Raw genomic sequence first — 21,224 nt, 5'->3', positions numbered from 1 at the left:
TTGTAAGGTCATAACTTGATATTAATAACCTAATAACGTTTGTTTATACTGTAAATAGTTTTTGTTTATTTACACCATAATTTTTCAATTATCAGGAAAATATCAGTACGACTATGTATATTTTCAAATGCATATATTTATTACATTAAGGTAGTCTAGACCTACTCTGTTATCTTTCGACCTAGAATATGTTAAAAAGAAGGAAGTGAGAATTGCTCCTAACAGAACTATACAGAAAGCATAAAGGCGAAATAGTGCGCTCTATGATGAACATTCAGAAGTGTCAAAAATGATTGACCAGTTTTCCAATCTAGAGATTCACTAATCTCCAATCTTCACACTCGATTAAACCTTCCAATTAATAACACTGGATGTTATGTAATCGAATGCCACCACATGTTCCACAGAACGAGTTTAGTGACAATGAAATTAATTTCATGAAAATATTATTATCCTAAAAATATTGAAATGGATAGGATCTTACAAAAAATACTAAACATTTTGTGATAGACTATTTATTTTTACTGTTCAAACAACTTTTTAATAGCCGCAAATTATAAGCAATGGCACTTGAAAAAAATTAATAAATTCACAATGAACATTCATTCATTTTATCCATACATAAAGTATAAAATTATTAAAAATACACAGAAAAGAGTGTTTGAGAAAGTTTAACAAAAGGAAATGTAAGGGTTAGTTGGAGAATGATAGATAAGCATATAAGTAAGGGGTGGATAATATCGACTTATAAAACACAAATTAGTTTAATGCAAACTTGCTTCTACTGGAATGTAGTTTCAATAGACATTGAAGTCAAGTTTCAATTAAACATTTATCAACTATTTCATGCAATAATTACATCCATAGACATATTTTACATGAGATAATAATTCATCATTTTGCTGATAAGATATGAGAATATACCAAATTAAAGTTTGGTGGTTTGGAAATAAAATTCTCTTTAATGAATTATCTGACAGGCTTGTCAGACTAGGGTTTTTATTGCCTTTGCTAAAATAGAAAATAAAACTTGAAAACAATAGTCTAATTTCAAAACTTAAACTTCCAACTTGAATTAAAACTTAAAATATCAATTCATATCAAATATTCTGATTGAACATTATATGGTCAGGTCTATGAACTGATGTACCTAGAGTACATTGTATTCTAGGTATATTGGTTATAACCATACATAAAGTATAAAATTATTAAAAATACACAGAAAAGAGTGTTTGAGAAAGTTTAACAAAAGGAAATGTAAGGGTTAGTTGGAGAATGATAGATAAGCATGTAAGTAAGGGGTGGATAATATCGACGGGCAACTACTTGAAACCATTGTAGCGTAGATTCCAGGCGTCTTGGTTACCGAAATATGATTTGTCTATCGTGAAAAGATTATTTTTTTAATAAAGGCAACAAATTCATTGTGAACAGATGGGTAAAACAGCTTAAGGCTGTGCAAAGGCTAAAAATAAACTTTCTACTTGTGATATTTCTCAAAGTTTATCGACTTGTATATCAACAAAGTATCAAAATGAAAAAGTTTTCTCAGGAATTTTTTTTCTGATCATTACTTTTTGAGATATGCGCGCCTAAAGATTAAATTTTTGGGACAGAACATTTCAAATTCGGTAAGAGATAAATCCATGAGATTCAGAGGATAGATTCTTCATGGTATTGTTGATCTAGTAAAACAAAAATTTTCTGAAAATATCAATTTTTAAGATAGTTTTTCAATTCACTAAAAATAACGTTTAGTTGAGTTATTTTTGGTAAATTGAATAACTTTTTCAAAAATTGATATTTTTAGAAAATTTTTGTTTCACTAGATCAACAATACCATGAAGAATCCATCCTCTAATGCTATACATTCAAGTGAATCTCTATTCAACTAAACCAGCCTAGAATAGCACTATCAGTAGTGAACTGAGAACCTAGATCAGTCCAATAACTGCAAAATAACCAAATTATTATTTTATTATTCATCAAATATTAAGTTTACGTTTCATACATCACCAGAGTTTTTCTCTATAAAGTGATTTCATGTAAAAATTGTGTAATAAATAAATAAATTTAATTATTACTAAGCACCAAATAATATTGTACATTAAAACTATTTATATTTTTACATTTAGGTAGGGGTCTTACATTTTCATAAGGGGTTTATCACATTACACTGATATTTTTACGAGAAAAATCCTATGAAATTCATAACATAATAAGTTGAAGAGAGTGATGTTTAAAATTTCATATAGTCAATGATATGATTTTATGATCAGCAATAAAAAAGCTGTGCACTGAGATTTTGAAAACATTTTACTGGTGATACTTTTCAAAGTAATTCGTTTTGGATAGCGTACTATCAAGATACCTAAATGAAACAAATTTCTAATAAAGAACCTTTATTTATAGTTTTTACATTTTGAGTTATGAGCGTTCAAATTTGAAACGTTGGGGGTGATCCATAGTCGAATTTTATTGAGAGATGTTATGTAAGATAATATTTACTTTTAGTATGTAATTCAAGGCCGGAAACTGATGTTTTTAAAAATATTATTTTGTTTAAAATTAATTTATTAGTAATTCATTGATTAATTTATTGAGCGAGCGTTAGCGAATTTCTCACTTTTGACTTGCAGAAGGTCAAAGTCATTTTCAACAAGTATGTTTGACAAGAACTTTAGAGAGAATAAATCAATCAGCTTCAAATTTTGATCTCGAATACTTCGAACCTTTTTACAGGTCAAGTTCGTTGGACAACAAGATTGAGTCACTCCTTCGTCCTTTATCAGGATATAAAAATAACATTGAATGTGCATAAGAAAATATTTGTTTTGATTTTATTATTTAGTCAGCTGGAATTAATTGCATGCTATTTCTTCGATTTCCCTTCCATTCATTTGAAAAAGCTGATGCTATTTGGGAGATTCTCACAGACTGTCAGACACAGTCGACAACTTAACTTTTTGTTAACTTTATGCGCCGACACATGATTTCAGCTGAATAATACACAACATTAATTTATAAGTTCTATTATATTAATTCGCTTCCGTTAACGTCTGTCTGCCTGTCTGTAACATACATGTAATTAATAATACTACTTTTGATAGCAGTTGCTATTACAGTAACTATATTACCCATGGGTAATATAGTTACTGTAGTTGCTATGACAAATTTTTTTGTTCAGTGTTAAATTTGTGAGTAGAAGCTACTATTAATGCTCACTAGCACTTGATTATTCAATGTATAGGTACTCAGTCTTTTAATTTATGTATCATTTATTCGTATCTTCAAATGTTGAGATCATTGAAACGGTTTGAGATATCGATGTGCTGGTTTCGCCATTTATTTTCCTTTGAAACTCTGTATCGAAATCATGTTTAACATGACCACCTTCCGATTTGAAAAATGAAGTTGGATCCAAGATAGCGGACAAAAGTTTTGAAGCGACAGAAAGTTTTTTTTTCAATTGGAATAGGATCCCCATGGAACCTAATACTGTAATATCATACTTGTAAAAGATCTCAGAGATCAATACAACAGTTCATAAGCGAGTTCTTCAAGCCAGGGGGTCTCTAGTTTACTTTCCCATGCATATACCTTTGGACTTTATTGTTCTGAATGATAATAACATATTTTGTGCATTATTCATTATAATGTAAACTTAAGAAAGAAGATGAAACTTCTTTATGTAAAATAAATCAAATCATCAATCAATCAATTGGTAGCAAATAAATTCATGAAATTTTGCGGATAGGCTACATTCTTAAAGATATATGATATTATTGTTCATCTCGTGATATATTTGATTTCTCAAAATATCAATTCTAGACAAATTTATTCCAATTAAAGAAAGAACTTGAATTTGGTCATTTTTCAAAAAAGAAAAATTGTCCTAGTATATTTTGAGAAATCAAATACGACATACTAAATAATAATTTAATGAATTTATTTACTACCAATTTGAAAATGAATCCCCCTGAAGATTTCAACTTTGAGCGATCATAACTTAGAAAGTAAGAATGATTTATAAAGAAAGTTTTTCCTTAGAAATTTGTTTCATTCAGGTAATTTGATAGATAAAACGTTTTAAAAACCGTGGTGCACAGTCCTTATCTTCTTACGCATTGCTAGACAAAAAATGTTTACTTTTTTCAGTAAACTCATACACAATGTGATGTTCAAGTGGATATTTCAACTTGACAAGATAACCATCACCAAAATAAAATACCAATAATAACATATAATATAAAAACTGAAACAATATATTAAGCATTTTTCACAGCCTACATATTTTTGAGAGTACTCGTCTACCTACAGTGTACTCTCAATCCAACTGATATTCTTCAAGATTTTAAATATTGATAGTAATAGGTTATAGAAAGTGTTTAAATAGTTAATCATATTAAGTAATGAACACTTTTCACAGTCTTATATGTTCTGCAGAATACTTTAAATAATAATCATCTATAACTCGACCAGATATATCAGACTTAAGAAAAGTACAGTTCTATCTTAATACGTCAATAAACTCAGTAGTCAAATGAACTATAACAGTAGGCCTACCTACTATATTATACATTGTGAGAAACAAACAATCATGATCCAAAAAATTAGCACAATCAATTTTATTAGATTGTAGGAACAAAAACATCAGAACTAAGTACAAACAAAAATATAAAATAAAAACTCAATACTCAAAAATACAAATTAAAATAATAATAAAACAAAAGAGGTTCATTAGGACGCAACTTTAAGTTCATTCAATGAACAATATTTCTTCAACACTGAATCATGCAGTTAATGTTAGAGATTATTTTCTCAAATTTAATTAGTGATAACAATGTTGGGCCTTGAATACAGTGAAGATTGAGTACCTAATCAATAATATTAACGTATTAACTGGGCTTTGCGCGTTTTCCTGAATTAAAACAGACGTTCACTAATCGCTTCTATCAATAAAGAGAACAGCAAAGAACCGGTGTATCAATATAATGAACCATTTAAATTGATCTCCAGAAAATCGAACTTCCAAATTGATGTTCGCCGTGAATTAATGTTGTCTAAGCTTAAGGCTCACTAGCAACAGAGCTATATTAAGTATACACAAATATATAAAGTGGGTGTATCAAAAGAATTTTGCAAAACTGAGGACTACTATTTGTAGTTGTACTGACCTATTTAGATGCAGTTTGTTCCAAAACTAATGTTGGCGTTGCTATATGTGCTAAACTACCTCATTTTATTACCAATATTTGTACTTCAATGAAGTACAATGAAATCAATGACACTGCAATGATTATTCATACTGAGGAGTATGAGAACTGAATAAATTTTATATGGAGTGGTCAACATTTTCATAAACTACAACGATTTACAAACGCAGTATTCATAGGAGAAAAAAATTTACTCAGACTACCCTGATTGGAGGACATTTTCAAGTGAGATGTGTTTTTTTTAATCAAAAGTAAACAATAATTCATGTTTGGAAGCATATTCTATCAGAGCTGATAGCTAAACTTTATTCTCAAAAATCATGTTCCGTGAACTTTGAGTGTTCCTTATAAAAAATGTTACTCAGCCTACCCTGATTGGAGCACATTTACAAGTAGGATGTTTTTTTATTGAAAGTGAAAAACAATTCATGCTTGGAAGCATAATGTATCACAGTTATTAGCTGAACTTTATTCTCAAAAATGATGTTATGTGAACTTTGAGTGTTTCTTATAAAAGAAACTTAATAAGTTGGTCATAGTTCAAGAGATGAACAGAAACATCTATAAAATTATCTATTTGGCTCTTTTAAAAATCGTTAAAGTAACTCGGGCACTAACTTGGGTAATCTGACTTATTCGAATCGTATAACCTGCGATGATAAAATTCAAGATTGATTCAAGGAAGTACCAATCAATTAAAGAAATAGATAAGTCTCATATGATTATATACAGTCTTCATTGTATTCAAGCCCAACTGGAAATATATTCATTGAATGTAAAAATCGTACAATGAAATCTTGTTCATTTTACCTGAAGACAATTCAGTTGAACTTTTATTTGGCCATCTGGCAACTCATGAATGCATCTGGATACTTTAACGTAGCCTATGTTTTATATAGAAGATAAATACCCAGGTATTAAAATTGTTGGATACATAGTTCGATACCCTTTAGTTAAATAGCCGAGTTTATTGCACCACTAATCAATTATTTGTCCAATTATTCATTCTGCTATCCTCTGAGATCTCTGCAGGTTAGATAGATCAGTGCATGGTTTTAGATATAGCTAATTAGCTCCAGGATTAGCGGTGGTTTGTTTTGGCGCTCGACGAAACATCCTTAGCATTTCCAAGACAGAATAACCCGTATCACTGGTTTTTCCAAGTGGAGACAAATTGTTTGGTTTGTTTATGAAACTGGTCTGTGATTCTCCACTATTTGGCATAACACTGACAATGCTTTCATCATTAATAGGTTTTTGGTAATTAATATCTTTTGCTTTACTTTTGCAATTTCTTGCCGATTTGAGATTAATTTTCTCTAGTTGAGATTGAAAAACATCACTCTCCGAGCTGTTGCTATTTGAAAAACAATCTTCAGTTCCTGTATCTGTATCTGACATGTCAAGATACATGTATTTGAATGAAGTATTAATGGGTTTTCTTTTCCTTTTACTTTCCCGAGTCACATAGGTGGGATCTTTCCTTGGTCTTTGCCGTTTCTTCTTTGTTTTGTTCGTAAACGTTTCTGCTGTTTCAGAATTAGTATTTTTGGTAATTTTAGTATGCACGAAATAGTAATTTGGCTCGATGCACTGTTCATACCCTTTTTCTATATCACAATACATATCACGGTCAACTACTTTGGGCCAATCTTTGAAAATATTGTAGTCTATATTGAGGAATTTTAGTTCTTTGGTTTGATTTTTCATTTGACAGCCGGACTTAAGATATGACTCGCAAATTGCAAGCAGTCTGGGCCAATCTAGAACCCAGCTCAACATTTGGTAACGCGGACTGCTAATTATTGTTGCCAAATCATTGCACAATACATTAGAAAGTCCAAGGGATTCAGCATTCAAAACGGAACTTAGCGAAGATAATACATAGTTTGGAGATTCAGTCGAAGCTTCTTCTTTAATTCTTATTAATGCATCATGGGTTTGCTCTGTTATAGTAATACTATCTGAAAAACATCCATCCATCGAGCTGGAAACACTACATTGTTTGTTGATCAAGGAAGAGCCATTGGGATGGTAATCTGTGCAATTTGGAGACTGCTGTTGAATTGACATTGAGCCTTGCAGCTGGTCACTAGCGTCGTCAGCAGGTGTACACTTTCCAGTAGCCACGGCTAAACTTTTGATTCGTTCCAAAATTGATTCAGTTGGATTCAATGAAAACGCCGTCAATACACACTCCCGACAAACTCCCATATCATCTTGTAGAAGATCTGCCAAAATCAAAAACCCACGAGCAAGTTGTACCTCTTTTTCTCGTACTTTCTCTGTGTCATTTTTGTCTCTATGTGTCTCGATCTCATTCATATTAACGGTTAGTGCTATTATGAATAGTTCTATACAAAATGACTTCAATTTCAAGCCAAACTGAAACAGAAATAGAAAGTCTGATTAGTAAGGGAAATCATCACAAAATTGTTATGTAATGGTGATGATATATATTATGAGTTTGTGTTCTTCGAGATTTATTTGGAAAGTGTAGAATTAAGACTTTATCAATGAGACTCTATTGTGATTCTGGAGTATTAGACGGCTTGAATACAAAAAGTCGACCTTTTAGTCCTGGAGTTCTTTACAAGGTGCCCCAGAAACCTCGGATTTTTGGTTCCTTTTCTACTTTTCTGCGATTTTTGCCAAATCGACCCATTGAACAGAAGATTTCACACTCGATACTAAAGCTGCTATAACAATAATTATTGTTGATTGGAGGAAAGCATAAAATAAATTATTATTTGATACATCAAACTAAACAGAATTTAATACTCTACAACCCCACGTTTAGTATTCATTTCCTCATATCCTTGATGCATTGTTGGTATGTTATAAGCACTGAAAACACAAGAAGTTGGATGGAAAACTGTTTATGAAAATTATCACATTTTCAAGAGCGTTTATCACAAAAACTATTTAAGATATCACTAAACTCTACTGAAAAACTTACAAAGAATTTATCAAACTTCATTTTTTGTAAGACTGGGTATGTCTGTGATGATAATTGCTTCCAAGATGTAAGCGTGTAAGAAAAAATAAAAAATGCAACTTTTAAACCACTCTCATCCCCTAAGCACTAGGTGTGGGGTTGAGGAATTTTGATTATGTGTGTTCACCTTCTTACTAGTAGTTCAAACAAAGCTGAACCTTCCAGTCGAAAACCAAAGTTTTCCAGCTATAGGCCTATGTGAAAAAAACTTAAGTGAGTCCACGTTATAATGGCAGTGGAGAAAAATAGGAGAACAATGATGCCAATCCTCTGTCTTGTGATTTTTTTCTATAGACGGTAGCTGATACAGGTTTATTGATATAATATTAACTGTTCATTTTCGTTTGAAATAATCAATTATATTTTTGAGTATTGCGCTAGAACTCGTAGAGAACGGACGTATAGTGAAGTAGTAATAGTGTAGTGTAGAAGTAGTGAGTCAGCAGTTTGTTCGCGATTAAAATTGGAACAAAAATATTGCATCGAGTATCGGTCGTCAACCGCGGTATTTTATGCAAGCAAAGCGACCTGCTTTTCGCGGCGGTAATATAGCTCCGTTCGCGTTTCCGTGTGCGTAAGTGTGATTACGAGTGCTGTTTGAAATGTATGGTAGCGAAATCGCACTATGTCCGACTTAGTGAAGCCATCTAGTTTTCCTGCATCAGAGCAAGAAGAAAAGGAAGCCACTAACGAGAGCATGGACACCAACAACATTGCAAATACACCAGAAATCCAGTGTTCACCGGATCAATACATAAAAGCAAATAAACTCAAATCTTCAGCCGAGCAGGTACTTTTCATCGCCTGGAAGGAATCTGATGAGAAAAGGAAGGAGCTAGAGAGAAGCAACGCCGACGAACTCTTGCAAAAAATGCAGAATTTGGAAAAAAGATTTCTCAATATTGAGAAAAAGATCCATAGCCCACAGCCTACCAGCTCAGCAGCCGAGAACTACTCGACAAATGAAGAAGAATTGGCTAAAGAAACTGAATGGATCAGAACTCGTACTAAGCGGGCTACCAAGAAGAGAAAGCTTAGCACCCCATCGCCAGAACTCAAAAATGAGTCTGCAAAAAAGAAGCAACAGAATTTGAATAATAAAATCACTCCCGTGGAAAAATCCATCAGTGAGGAGGAAAAGAGGAAGAAGAGAGAAATGTCACCACCGCCAATCATTGTGGATGGTATTAAGAATCTGAATGTAATTCTTACGAGTTTGAAAAAAGTGTCACCAGCTGACAAATTTAGGATAAAACTGTTAAGTAAAGCAACATTCAAAGTAAATGCAGTTGATTCAGAAACTTATCGGAATATTACCAGAGAATTGATTAAAGATGGGCTCAACTGGCACTCCTATGAAGATAAACAGTCGAGACCAATAAGAGTGATGATTAAAAAGATTCATCACTCTTGTAGTACAGAAATTATTCTGGAAGATTTGGAAGTACGAGGATTGGAAGTTCTAGAAGTTGTAAACAAGCTGAGGTGGAAGACAAGAGAACCATTAGATATGTTCATAGTCTCATTCAGCGCGGAAGAAGATATTAAAACAGTATTTGAATCGAAAAATATACTGGGCTGTAGAGTGGAGGTTGAAGCATTGAAGAAGGCCAATCTGATACCGCAATGCAAACGTTGCCAAGCTTACGGCCACACACAAAAATATTGTAACAAGAAGCCTAGGTGAGATAAGTGTGCAGGTAAACACCAAACAAAGGAATGTTTAAAACCCAACGATGTTCTACCAAAATGTATTCATTGCGGTGAAGCACATCCAGCCAGCTATCAATGCTGCACTGTCGCAATCAAATTGCAAAAAATCAGGAATTCTACTAAAACAAAAACTATTGCAGATTCACGAGAGAAAATCATTCAAAATATCCCACCAAAAATCACGGAAAATACAGAAGCTCACAATCTAAACAATGGTAGAGCATTTAAGAAATTAACTTTCGCCCAGATTGTCTCAATATAAAATAGACTGAAATTGGAAGAGCCAAAAAGTGAAGTAGAAGAAGGCACCAATAATATTTTGCAGCTCATCTTGGCAAAACTGGATAGACAAGAGCAAATAATCACCTCACTACAATCTAAATTTCAGAAGTTAGAACAGAGTAAACTACTGAAATTCAAATGATTCATTCACTAAAAATAATGAAATGGAACGCGAATGGATTGTTACAACGACAACAGGAGTTAGAAGCAGTTCTAGACATAGAAAAAATAGATATATGTCTTATATCTGAAACTCACTTTACAAATCAATCGTTTATTAAATTCAAAGGCTTTAAGATCTATCATGCTTTACATCCCAGCAATGTCGCGAGGGGTGGGAGTGCCATCATTATCAGACACAATCTACAACATCATGAAGAAGTGAAACATGAAAGTGGTAGAATTCAATTGATAGGTGTAGCAGTGCAAGCGGTAAATTATCACTTCGTTGTTGCAGCTATTTACTGTCCTCCCAGATATTCCATCAGAAGAGAGGAGTATTCGACATTGCTTGATATGTTAGGAGAAAAATTCATTCTTGGTGGTGATTTCAATGCAAAGCACGTGCATTGGGGATCGCGCTTAACAACTCACAAGGGAAGACAGCTCTTCGAAGCAATGAAAGAGATGAGGTGCGAAGCTCTTTCAACTAGTAAACCAACCTACTGGCCACCGATAAGAGAAAAATCCCAGATCTCATAGATTTCTTCCTGACAAAAAATATATCAGTTAATTATTTGCATTTAGAGGATAGTTTCGAACTTAATTCCTACCACTCACCCATCATTATGACTCTAAGTGATTCAATTCTACCGAAGGAAAATACTTGTCCAGCGTTAGCAAATAGCCGCACTGATTGGGATGGTTTCCAACAGATGCTGGAGGAAAGAATATAATTGAACTCACCATTAAGGAACGAAGAACATATTGATCGGGAGTTGGAGAAGTTTGTGGCTGATATCCAACAGGCAGCATGGTGTAATACCCCACAAATCAGAAGAAGAACCACAGGAAATAATTACCCTGCGGAAATCAGAGAATTGATTGTTGAAAAACGAAGAGCTAGAAGGAGATGGCAGCAATCACGTTCCCAAGACAAAAGAGTTTTGAACAATCTAACTCAAGAACTAAGGAGAGAGATTCAATGTATCAAGGATGAATCAGTTAATAGTTACTCGAGAAACTTGACAGCAGAATGCAGTAGGGACTACTCACCCTGGAAGGCAGCTAAAAAAATAAAACGAACCATTCAACAATCTCCTCCTCTCAGAAAGCAGGACAGACAATGGGCAAGAAGTAGTGATGAAAAGGCACAGACATTTGCGAATCATCTTGTAAACGTTTTCCAGCCAAACAACACAGGTGAAGAGGAATCTTTAGACGCGGATGAGAATATCTTACAGCCGAATCAAGAAATAATGCGTGTCACTGTAGAAGAGGTGAGAAGAGAAATAAGAAATCTGAATAAAAAAAACCCTGGATTTGACATGATAACTGGCTCAGTCCTCAAGCACCTACCAAGGAAAGCAATAGTGAAATTAACAAACATTTTGAATGCTTCTTTCAGACTAAAATTCGTACCAGGAATATGGAAAGTAGCAGAGGTTATAATGCTACTAAAGCCAGGTAAAGAGCCACATGAAGTATCATCATAGGCCAATATCATTGTTACCGGTCCTATCCAAGTACATCGGATTATAAATGTGATAGAGAAGTGCTTAGAGGAGAAAAAGTTTGTTCAGCAGCTTTCCTTGATATAGGGCAAGCTTTTGATGAAGTATGGCATGAAGGTCTCATTTTCAAGCTCAAAAAAGTGCTACCAAAGCAATATACAGATATATTACAATCCTATCTCACTGACAGATACTTTAGGGTCAGGCATGAAAGTACATATTCTGATTTGAAGGAAATTAAAGCAGGAGTTCCTCAAGGCAGTGTTCTGGGACCAGTTCTTTACCAGCGATATTCCCAGCCTTGATGAGAATACTACAGCAACATTTGCAGACGACACAGCCATATTATCAGTAGACAGTAACATTCTTATGCAACAGAGAAACACAAGAGATCCATCAACAAAATTCAAGATTGGACTAGAAAGTGGAGAATGAAATTGAATGAAACAAAGTCGATTCACATCAATTTTACCAATAAGAAGGACCTGCCCATACCAATAACTATCAACAACCAAGTTGTACCATATGCTAATGATGCCAAGTATCTAGGTATGACCTTGGACGCAAAGCTTTGCTGGAAGGCCCATGTCAAGAAGAAGAGAGAAGAGCTTGGAATCAAATATAAGAAGCTGTATTGGCTGATCGGAAGAAACTCTATCCTTTCAATCCGAAACAAAGTACTTCTGTACAAACAGATATTAAATCCAGTATGGACGTATGGTATACAACTTTGGAGGTGTACCAAAGACAGCAACATTAATGTCATACAAAGTTTTCAAAACAAAGTGCTAAGGAACATTGTGGATGCTCCTTGGTATGTCAGGAACAGCGATCTTCATAGAGACCTGCACGTCGACCTGGTGTCCACCGAGATCCAGAGGCAAGCGGAGAGGCACGAGGGGCTACTGCACCATCATGACAACGTCGAGGCAATCCAGCTGCTAGACAATGGAGGGTTGGTGCGGAGGCTCAAAAGGAGGAAACCGTTTGAACTAGTGTATTGCTTGTTCAAGTAGTGTCCAGTGAAAGAGCAGAGCAGTGATTGAGTGAATCCAGCTTCTATAGTGCAGTCAATAAGTGTACATTAATTAAACAATAGCAGTAAGAGTTCCTTATGAGAAATTCACTGTTCAATTTTTCAAGTAGTATTTTAGGATAGAAAAAATTGGCTCATTAGTCTTTAGACTAGATGGCTATAGTATTGACCAATAGAAAAAAATATATATTTTAATAAGCAAGAAATGATATTTTTCAATAATTTTATAATGAATTTTTATAATAAAAATAAAATATTTTGTTAATTGATTATTAATTCTATATTGCTAAAAGACGATCTGGCAACAGAGCGAAGCAAGAAAGAGATAGCGCTATCCGCTTTGTTGAATGATAGATAAGGATAGCAATGGTATTGCTAATAAGACACTGCCATTGTAACGTGGGTGGACCTCACTACAGTCAGCAGCCACATCGGTAGGCAAAAAGGGCAGCCTCGCTGTCTGCCCTAGTCTAGCCTGCCGATGTGGCTTGTATAGCGCCTCAATATTATATTATTGCCTATTTTCAAACATTTTACCCCATTCTTTGGAAACATTATTGTAATTATTAATCATATTATGGACGACTTGTTTCTATTTACACAAAGCATTGCAAAAGTTATGAAACACAACTGCTGTTCATATTGTAGTTACGAAAAAAGCTTAAACTGGATAAATAAATGAAGCATTTTGATCTCACAGAAGTCCTAATCATAATGGAATGAATTATGGAGGTTGTAAAATCTATTGAGTACGGTTTGAGTAGACTGAACACATAAAATTGAGATAACTTTCTATTAGATTTTAAATTCTAGTTAATTTTTTTGAAGATTATTTTAAAATGAATTGATGGAAATGACTTACATGCTTTATTAAAACTTCGCAGAACGTATAGATGTGCTGTGAAGAGCGAGCTGAATAGACTAACTTTCTTATAACATCTTCCAACTGACTTCCTGTTTGAAAAGTGAGCCATTCCTTGATAAGAGCTTCCAATAGAGAACAGTTTTCAATTTCTTCGATTGGTTGTAGGAATGCTTTGGTCAGAAACACACAGCAACCAACCTCGACTGTCATCTTATAATTCTTCCACAGCTTTTTGTTAAAGCCAAATCCGCATTTTCGATCACGAAACCGTTGAAGAAGATGAACTCCCTCCGTCAGGTCATAATCCTGAAACTGTTCGAAAAAAACATGAACAAATGAAAAAAAGTATTCGATAAAAAACGTTATTCTTATCCTAAAAAGTTAATGGCGAATAAATATTATGGTTTCTATTCACACACTGAATGAATTTGAAATATGATCAACTTGAGTCAAAAAATTCTAAAATTTCTATTATTTTGTATCATATAGGCAGACACTGTTTTTGTGTGCTGAATAAAATATAATATTTTTTACTTGACCGGTCAACTCGAGTTAATAAGTAAGCAACTGAAGTAAGTACCTAACTGAATTAATAGTCATATTTTGAAACAAAGTGAATGGTTAACATTTATAAAAAAAAACTAAGTCATGAAGGATCTCGTGAATTTCTCATACAACTTAAAATTCCGAACATCTTAGTCAACGTTCAACTAACAACAAATAGCTTTTGTGAGCGCTCCAGGCTGGAAATCCGCCCATAAACAATGCAGATTGCTCAAAGCCAATTGTACTGACTTTGAAATCCGCAACTTGTAAGCAATAGAAATTCATAGTATCCTACTCCATACGGATAAATGAGTCAGAATCTGAATTTAAACTAAAATCACGTGTCGGCGCATAATGTACAGAATCTGTGTGATAACTCGCAAATAGCTGTTATAATTTGACGGAAAAGAACGAAAATTGTATTTGTAACATTACACAAAACACAAGTCAGTTGGATGATGAATCAATACCGGTACCTACAAATTTTCCTTAAGCGCTTTCAAAGTTATCCTATTGAATTCTCATAAAGTAAGAAGGTGTGAGTCAATTTCATTGGCCAATGAATTCGATCTGTATAATTGGTCCAAAGAAAATGTGTTAAAAATTTGAAGTAGATTCATGATTCAATCGAAAGTTATCGTCAAACAAACCCACAAACGTATAACTAGTGGCTCTAGTCATCAGTAAGAGCTCACTTTGCTCGTTCAATAATAAATCTGACACACATTTACATTAGAAATGAATTTTCAACCTCAGCTGAATAGAATTCCAGTATCTCAGTCTATCCAGACAATCGTCGGTAGAACGTTTCATTTAAAGAGTTAATACGAGTACATCTTGATAAGTGCTTTATTAAATTATTGAAGAAAAACGCTATTCAAAAACTTCCACCCAATAGTGAATGTGATTTTTTACTCAGAAATTTTCAATTTAATTCAAAATTGAGGGCATTTTGAATAGTTTTTTATGTTAATTTTGGACATTCATGGTGATGGTTTTTTAATTCTGAATTTGTTTTTTGTTTTGGACTGTAGATGTAACACATAGTATATAACCTTGATTTGAAGTGTTGTATGAGTTGAAATAGAACAGCCATTATCCTGTTGGGCTATTTCAGAAGGTATAATTGTACAATATGAGATAAATAAATGAATGCATTTGATGGTAATCTTTAGCTTATCTATTGTTATTCTTATCAGAGCTCATTTAATCAATTTATAGCATAATTTTGATTGTCTCCCATGAAGGAAATTGGAAGAATAAAAATTAAATGGATTTCAAATTCAAGAACGATTCAAAAGGTGACATTTATTTCATCTAGATTTCAGTTCATCAAAATTCAGCGATTTGATCAACGTTTACGTTCATTGCATTTATTATGTAATATTAACAAAACATTTCTAATAATACCAACATATTGCCATTTGAAAGCAAAAACCAACCCCCTAAGGCCCGCCGCAAAGTAGACCCACGCTAATCCACGAAAAGCAACCCACGCCGTGGGATGTTTTGTAAACCATTGCTTTAGAATTATTCATAATCAATCAGCTGACAAGTGGATTATTCATTGCATGTATTACACATATGTCTGGTAAAGCCTAGCAATGGTTTACAAAACATCCCACGGCGTGGGTTGCTTTTCGTGGATTAGCATGGCTCTACTTTGCGGCGGGCCTTAACCTACTATTTTAACTATAAAACGTAATTGAACAGAACCTTTTAGGTTATGTTTTGATGCATAGATGAACTGAAATGGAGAGGAACTGAGACCGGCCTGATTCAAATACTTACAATTGATTTCAGTTCACAGTTTTTCTCACAACGAAACAACAGTGTAAGGTAGAGATCCATGATCAGATCAAGTTGATATGTTTCCAATATTAGCTCTTTTCTTTCCTCTTGACTAGTATTATTGTTCGACTTGTTAGTTTTCTCGGTTCTCAAGAATTGTTGGCAAGAGTCCGCCAGCCGTAGAGCAAAATCTTCACATTTCGAATCGACAAGCGCCTCTATCCTCATCACAACTAGTACCCCATTTTCATAAGTGAAATATTTTTGTGCTGAAAAAAAGGAAGCACATAATAGTAAAATTAGAAGAGTAGAACTGTATGAAGAGTAAATATGAGTATAACATTATCAAGCAATGGAATTTGTATTAAATCATATTTCAATACTATAAATCATATTTCAAGACTAAGAAGTCTCCACTTACAGATTTAAAGAATCCACTAAAATTTGACAGAGCGTGGAATAAATTGATAATAAGTATTATTATTTTCATTTTATTCATCACATGATAAGTGAGTGTTTATTGCAGTCAAAGTCGGCCTTTGGCAAGACTTTGGTGCATTACTAAACTGAAATGTTCAAAAATGATCTCACAATGGATGCTGTACTGAGAACAACTGCTTTTTCCATAGGATATTTTGCACTTTTTGATATTCCCATCTGACAAAGATTTGCTGACACTTTTTTAGTTACAACTCCAACCGTGGAGATAATGACAGAAACAATTGTGACTTTTTCTTGCATCCAGACATCCTTGATCTCAGCAACCAAGGGAAGGTACTTGGAGACCTTTTCATTATAATACTGGTCCAAGTTGTGGCAGCATGGTATGCCAACATCTATCAGTGTTGTTTCCTTGGCTACCTTATCCATGAGGATGATAATATCTGGTCTATTATGAGCAACTGCTCTGTCTGTCAGCACCGACCGGTCCCAGTACAACTTATGTGTCTCATTCTTCAAGACTGGGGATGGCTTGTATGAGTAGTAGGGCAGCTTCTGATTGATTATTTTGTACTTCAAATCAAGGTCCTGATGCAAGATCCTAGCTACTGCATTGTGGCGCTTTAAATAGTCAGTAGCTGCCAGTGATTGACATGCTGACATGATGTACTGAATAGTCTCAGGTGCCAAAATACAACGTCTGCATGAATCATTATTTATAGGCAGCTTCATTATATGATTTTGATATTTTTTTGTTGCGATTACTTGATCCTGTATTGCCACCAAGAATCCTTCCGTTTCAATAAACAGGTCCCTGTGCCAAAGCCATGCATTGGAAGCCTCCTCATCAACTCCAGGCTGAGATAAGGCAAATGCATGTCTTCCATGAAGCTGCTTCGACTTCCATTGCTCCAGAATCGCACTCTCATGCTGTCTGTTGGTTTAAAGTCCGCAGTAGGCAGCTCAGAAAGATTAAGTGGAGTGTACCCTTTATCAGCTTTTCTCACCACTGCATACAAGTCACCTTCCTTCTCCATGAAGTATGTCTTCATGCTTCTGATTTGTCTCTCACAAGACCATTTTATATCAATGAGCCCGCGTCCGCCTTTCTTTCTTGGCAATATGAGCATCTCTATACAGGCCTTAGGGTGATGAGCTCTGAACTTAGTGAGGAGTACTCTTGTTGATCAGCATAAGATCTTCCAAATCAGTTGCAGTCCAACAAACAACACCAAATGAGTAAGTCAGCACAGGTATTGCATAAGTATTGATGGCCTTGAACATATTATTGCCATTTAGCAATAAATGGTCTTTAAAAGTCTCCTCAGTCTGGTCAGGTATGTGTCCTTCATTTTCAGCTTGACATTCTTCTGGTCTATTTGTCTAGCCTGGCAAAAGCCTAAGTACTTGTAGACATCACTTGGCCCCATCGCTGCAAAAGCACTATCCAGGTCCTCATCAATCACCTGTGCCTTGACTTGACCTCTCACAACACTGAGTGTCCTACACTTCTCCAGACCAAATGCCATGCAGATATCAGCAGAGAAGGTTCTAACCAGACCCAGCATTTCCTTCAGTTGATTTTCAGTACCTGCATATAGCTTGATATCATCCATATACATCATGTGGGACAGTGGATGAATTTCTCTTGCTTCTCCCTTCAGCTTGAATCCATGTGTTGTGGAATTGAGCAATGCAGACAATGGTTCAGAGCTAAACAAAACCACAATGGGCTCAAACTATTCCCTTGGAAATACCTTGACAACTATTATTTTTATTATTATTAATGTGTATAGATTACAGGATGTAGAAAAGAATCACTGCTCTGTTCCCCCCTGTATCAGGATAATGTGCAACGCACCAGGACATGGCTTCTGGCTGACATTTCAAACAATGAAAACCAGGGGCGATCTTCTGGTTCTCTATCTACCTTTAACATTTGGGAAATTTATCATTTACTCTATCTCTCTCTCTGCTACATGCTAGGCTCACTGCTGCACTATTTTCTCAACATCAACTTAAGGCTTATAAGGATACAATCCTTAATCAGTTATACAATACAGTATATCTTAACGGGTGTTTAACAACCGACGCTACCCAAACTTTGAGAAGATAGAAGAAATACATAGGTTAATTCTAGTCCCGAAGCTTCTATGTTCGCAAAAAGTGTATTAAAGGCTAAATACAAGTATAAACTAAGAGAGCTGGTCTTTCGTTAGTTTCAGCTGTCATTTTGTAACGTCGTCAGATGTTTTGCCAAGAACGAACGCATTTTGATTTAAAAAACCTATATTGTTTGTAAATCTTAAGCCGCGTCCAGACTATGCCGATCGAAAAAGTCGATCCACACGTGTCGATCGACACGTTCGATATTTGACTTGTCCACATACCTCCGTAAATGTGGACTAGTCGAGCGGCTCACGCCGGTGTAAGTGAATTAAAATTACTGTTAATGGATAAATGAGTGACTCGGAAGACGCTGCAGTGGCGGCTGCTGCAATTATCATTGCAGTTGCAGAAAGTCAGCATGATCGCCGTCGTCGCCGCCCAAGGAGGTGTTGGGTAAGACCCAGCCTTGTCCGAGACGGAAAAAATATAGTAGGCTACTGAAGAATTTATGAAGGATTTATTGCAAAATGATGTTGATGATTTGAACTTGGAATACAGATGTGACGTAGGCTTGCAGAACTTTTTTTAGAATGAATAATTCCGATTTTGAAAATATATCAAGTAAAATTGCACCAGTAATCATCAAACAAGACACAAAATTCAGAACAGCTATTCCAGTAAGCCAGCGCCTTGCAAAGACTCTGCGTTTTTTGGCAACATGAGATTCTTACGTATCATTGGGCCACCTCTTTAAATTCGATCATAAATAATTATAATTATGATGGATATATTAATATAATATAAACTTAAAATAATTTTCAATAAAATAAATATTGAAAAAATGGTGTGAAATGTTGCGCATTCTCGTTCAACACGTCCACACTACTGATTTCAATTCGACTTCCTCGATCCGTACCGACTTGATTCGGGTTGAATTCGGTTCGGGCCGTCATGATTCGATAAAGCCGGGCGACATGTCCACAAGGCTTTACAGATCTGGCCAAAATAAGTTTTGAACAGAGTTTCCTCATACTGCAGTTCCTAATAAGTCGATAATAATGCCAACTTTGTTGGCAGGCAAGTTAGATTTTTATCATGTAGCACTTGACCAGTTGTGAAAAGTATATCAATCAACCGCATTATCATCGACTTACTGGGAGCTACAGTATGGAGAAACTCAGAGCGTAGCTTATTTTCCCATATTTGTAAGATTTACAAACAATATAAGTCTCTAAAATAAACACGTAATCATTCTTAGCAAAAAAAGTAAATTTGGCACGACGTTACAAAATGACAGCTAAAACAGCACTAACGAATGACTATCTCTCTTTAGTTTACACTCTTGCATTTGGCCTTTAATACACTTGAAAATGAAAATAAACATGCGTTCGTTCTTGAAAAAACATTTGACAACGTTACAAAATGACAGCTGAAACAGCATTAACAAAAGACTAGCTCTCTTAGTTTACACTTGCATTTAACCTTTAATACACTTTTGCGAACATAGAAGCTTCGGGACCTAAAATGACAGATGTATTACTCAAACCGATGTTCTCAAAGTTTGGGTTGCGTCGGTTGTAGTAGAGCACCTGTTAGTATATATACTGTACTGTAAAACTAAAGATGGTGTCCATATAAGCCTTAGGTCTACGTTGAAAAAATAGTGCAGTGGAGAGCCTAGCATGAAGCAGAGAGAGTAAATCATAAATTTCCCCAATGTAAAAGAAAGAGCATTAGGAGATGGCCCCTGATTTCCATTTTTCAAGTATATTAAAGGCCAAATGCAAGTGTAAACTAGAGAGCTAGTCTTTCGTTATAGTCCGGGCGCAAATGACATGAATAAGGCACTCCGTGGTCATTTTTGAATAACAGCCGTGGAAGATGCTCAATTTCTTCGTTAGGTCTAGCATAATAAGAATCGTGATGATGATAAGTCGAAATCACAAGCAAACACCTAGGAAACAAGATGGCCGCCAAAATTTTCAGGGTTTTGCTATATCGCTTGTATTTTAATTCAAGATATTCAACCGTTTTTTAGACGAAAATATTTTTAAAATCTTCCTCTACAATTTTTGTTTTATAAAATTTTCCTCTAAAACGCGAATTTTTTTAGTTATGAACTTCAAAAGCCCAAAAAAACTTTTTTCTAAATTTGTTCAAATTTCATTCCATTATAACTTTTTTTGTGCAAGAGATATAGAGAAATTTTAAATCTATGAAATTAAGAGTGTTTTTTCAAATTTTAAACAATATATCTTCATGCGCTGTACGTCAAAAAATGAGTTTTCCAGCGCCCTCCGAAGAAACCCCGGCATGATTTCTGGTGTTTTTCCATACGCATGAGGTAACTAGCTGGAACTGTAAAATCGAATAAGAAGACGAATAAGAATATTGATGATGGAAACAACGAAAATATTCCACATCATTGAAAAATACAAGATGGCGGTCATTATTGACAGAAATTATATCGCTTGTTAGTTATTGTGAGAGATATCGGATTGGTTTTACCACCAAAGTGTTTAAAATTGACTAAACAATGATGTTCGAGAGATTC

At 34.6% G+C, this 21,224-nt stretch overlaps 1 protein-coding gene across 3 annotated transcripts in view; it reads right to left on the bottom strand.

Moving 5' to 3' along the window:
• Positions 1-3,469: 3,469 nt before the first annotated feature.
• The window catches only part of LOC111048503, a 40,808-nt gene continuing 23,053 nt past the window's right edge, over positions 3,470-21,224 (bottom strand). For all 3 annotated transcript variants that reach the window (XM_022334399.2, XM_022334400.2, XM_022334401.2), the window contains exons 6-8: positions 16,121-16,389; positions 13,781-14,095; positions 3,470-7,601 (exon numbers count right to left, since the gene is read on the bottom strand). In XM_022334399.2, the coding sequence (XP_022190091.2) occupies positions 6,282-7,601; positions 13,781-14,095; positions 16,121-16,389 (1,904 nt within the window). In that variant the 3' untranslated portion in view covers positions 3,470-6,281. The remainder of the gene's footprint in view (positions 7,602-13,780; positions 14,096-16,120; positions 16,390-21,224) is intronic.

Source organism: Nilaparvata lugens, chromosome 1, assembly GCF_014356525.2.
Source record: "Nilaparvata lugens isolate BPH chromosome 1, ASM1435652v1, whole genome shotgun sequence".
Lineage (NCBI taxonomy): Eukaryota > Metazoa > Arthropoda > Insecta > Hemiptera > Delphacidae > Nilaparvata > Nilaparvata lugens.
Note: the sequence above shows the minus strand (reverse complement) of the source record. Positions and strands in the feature narration are given on the sequence as shown.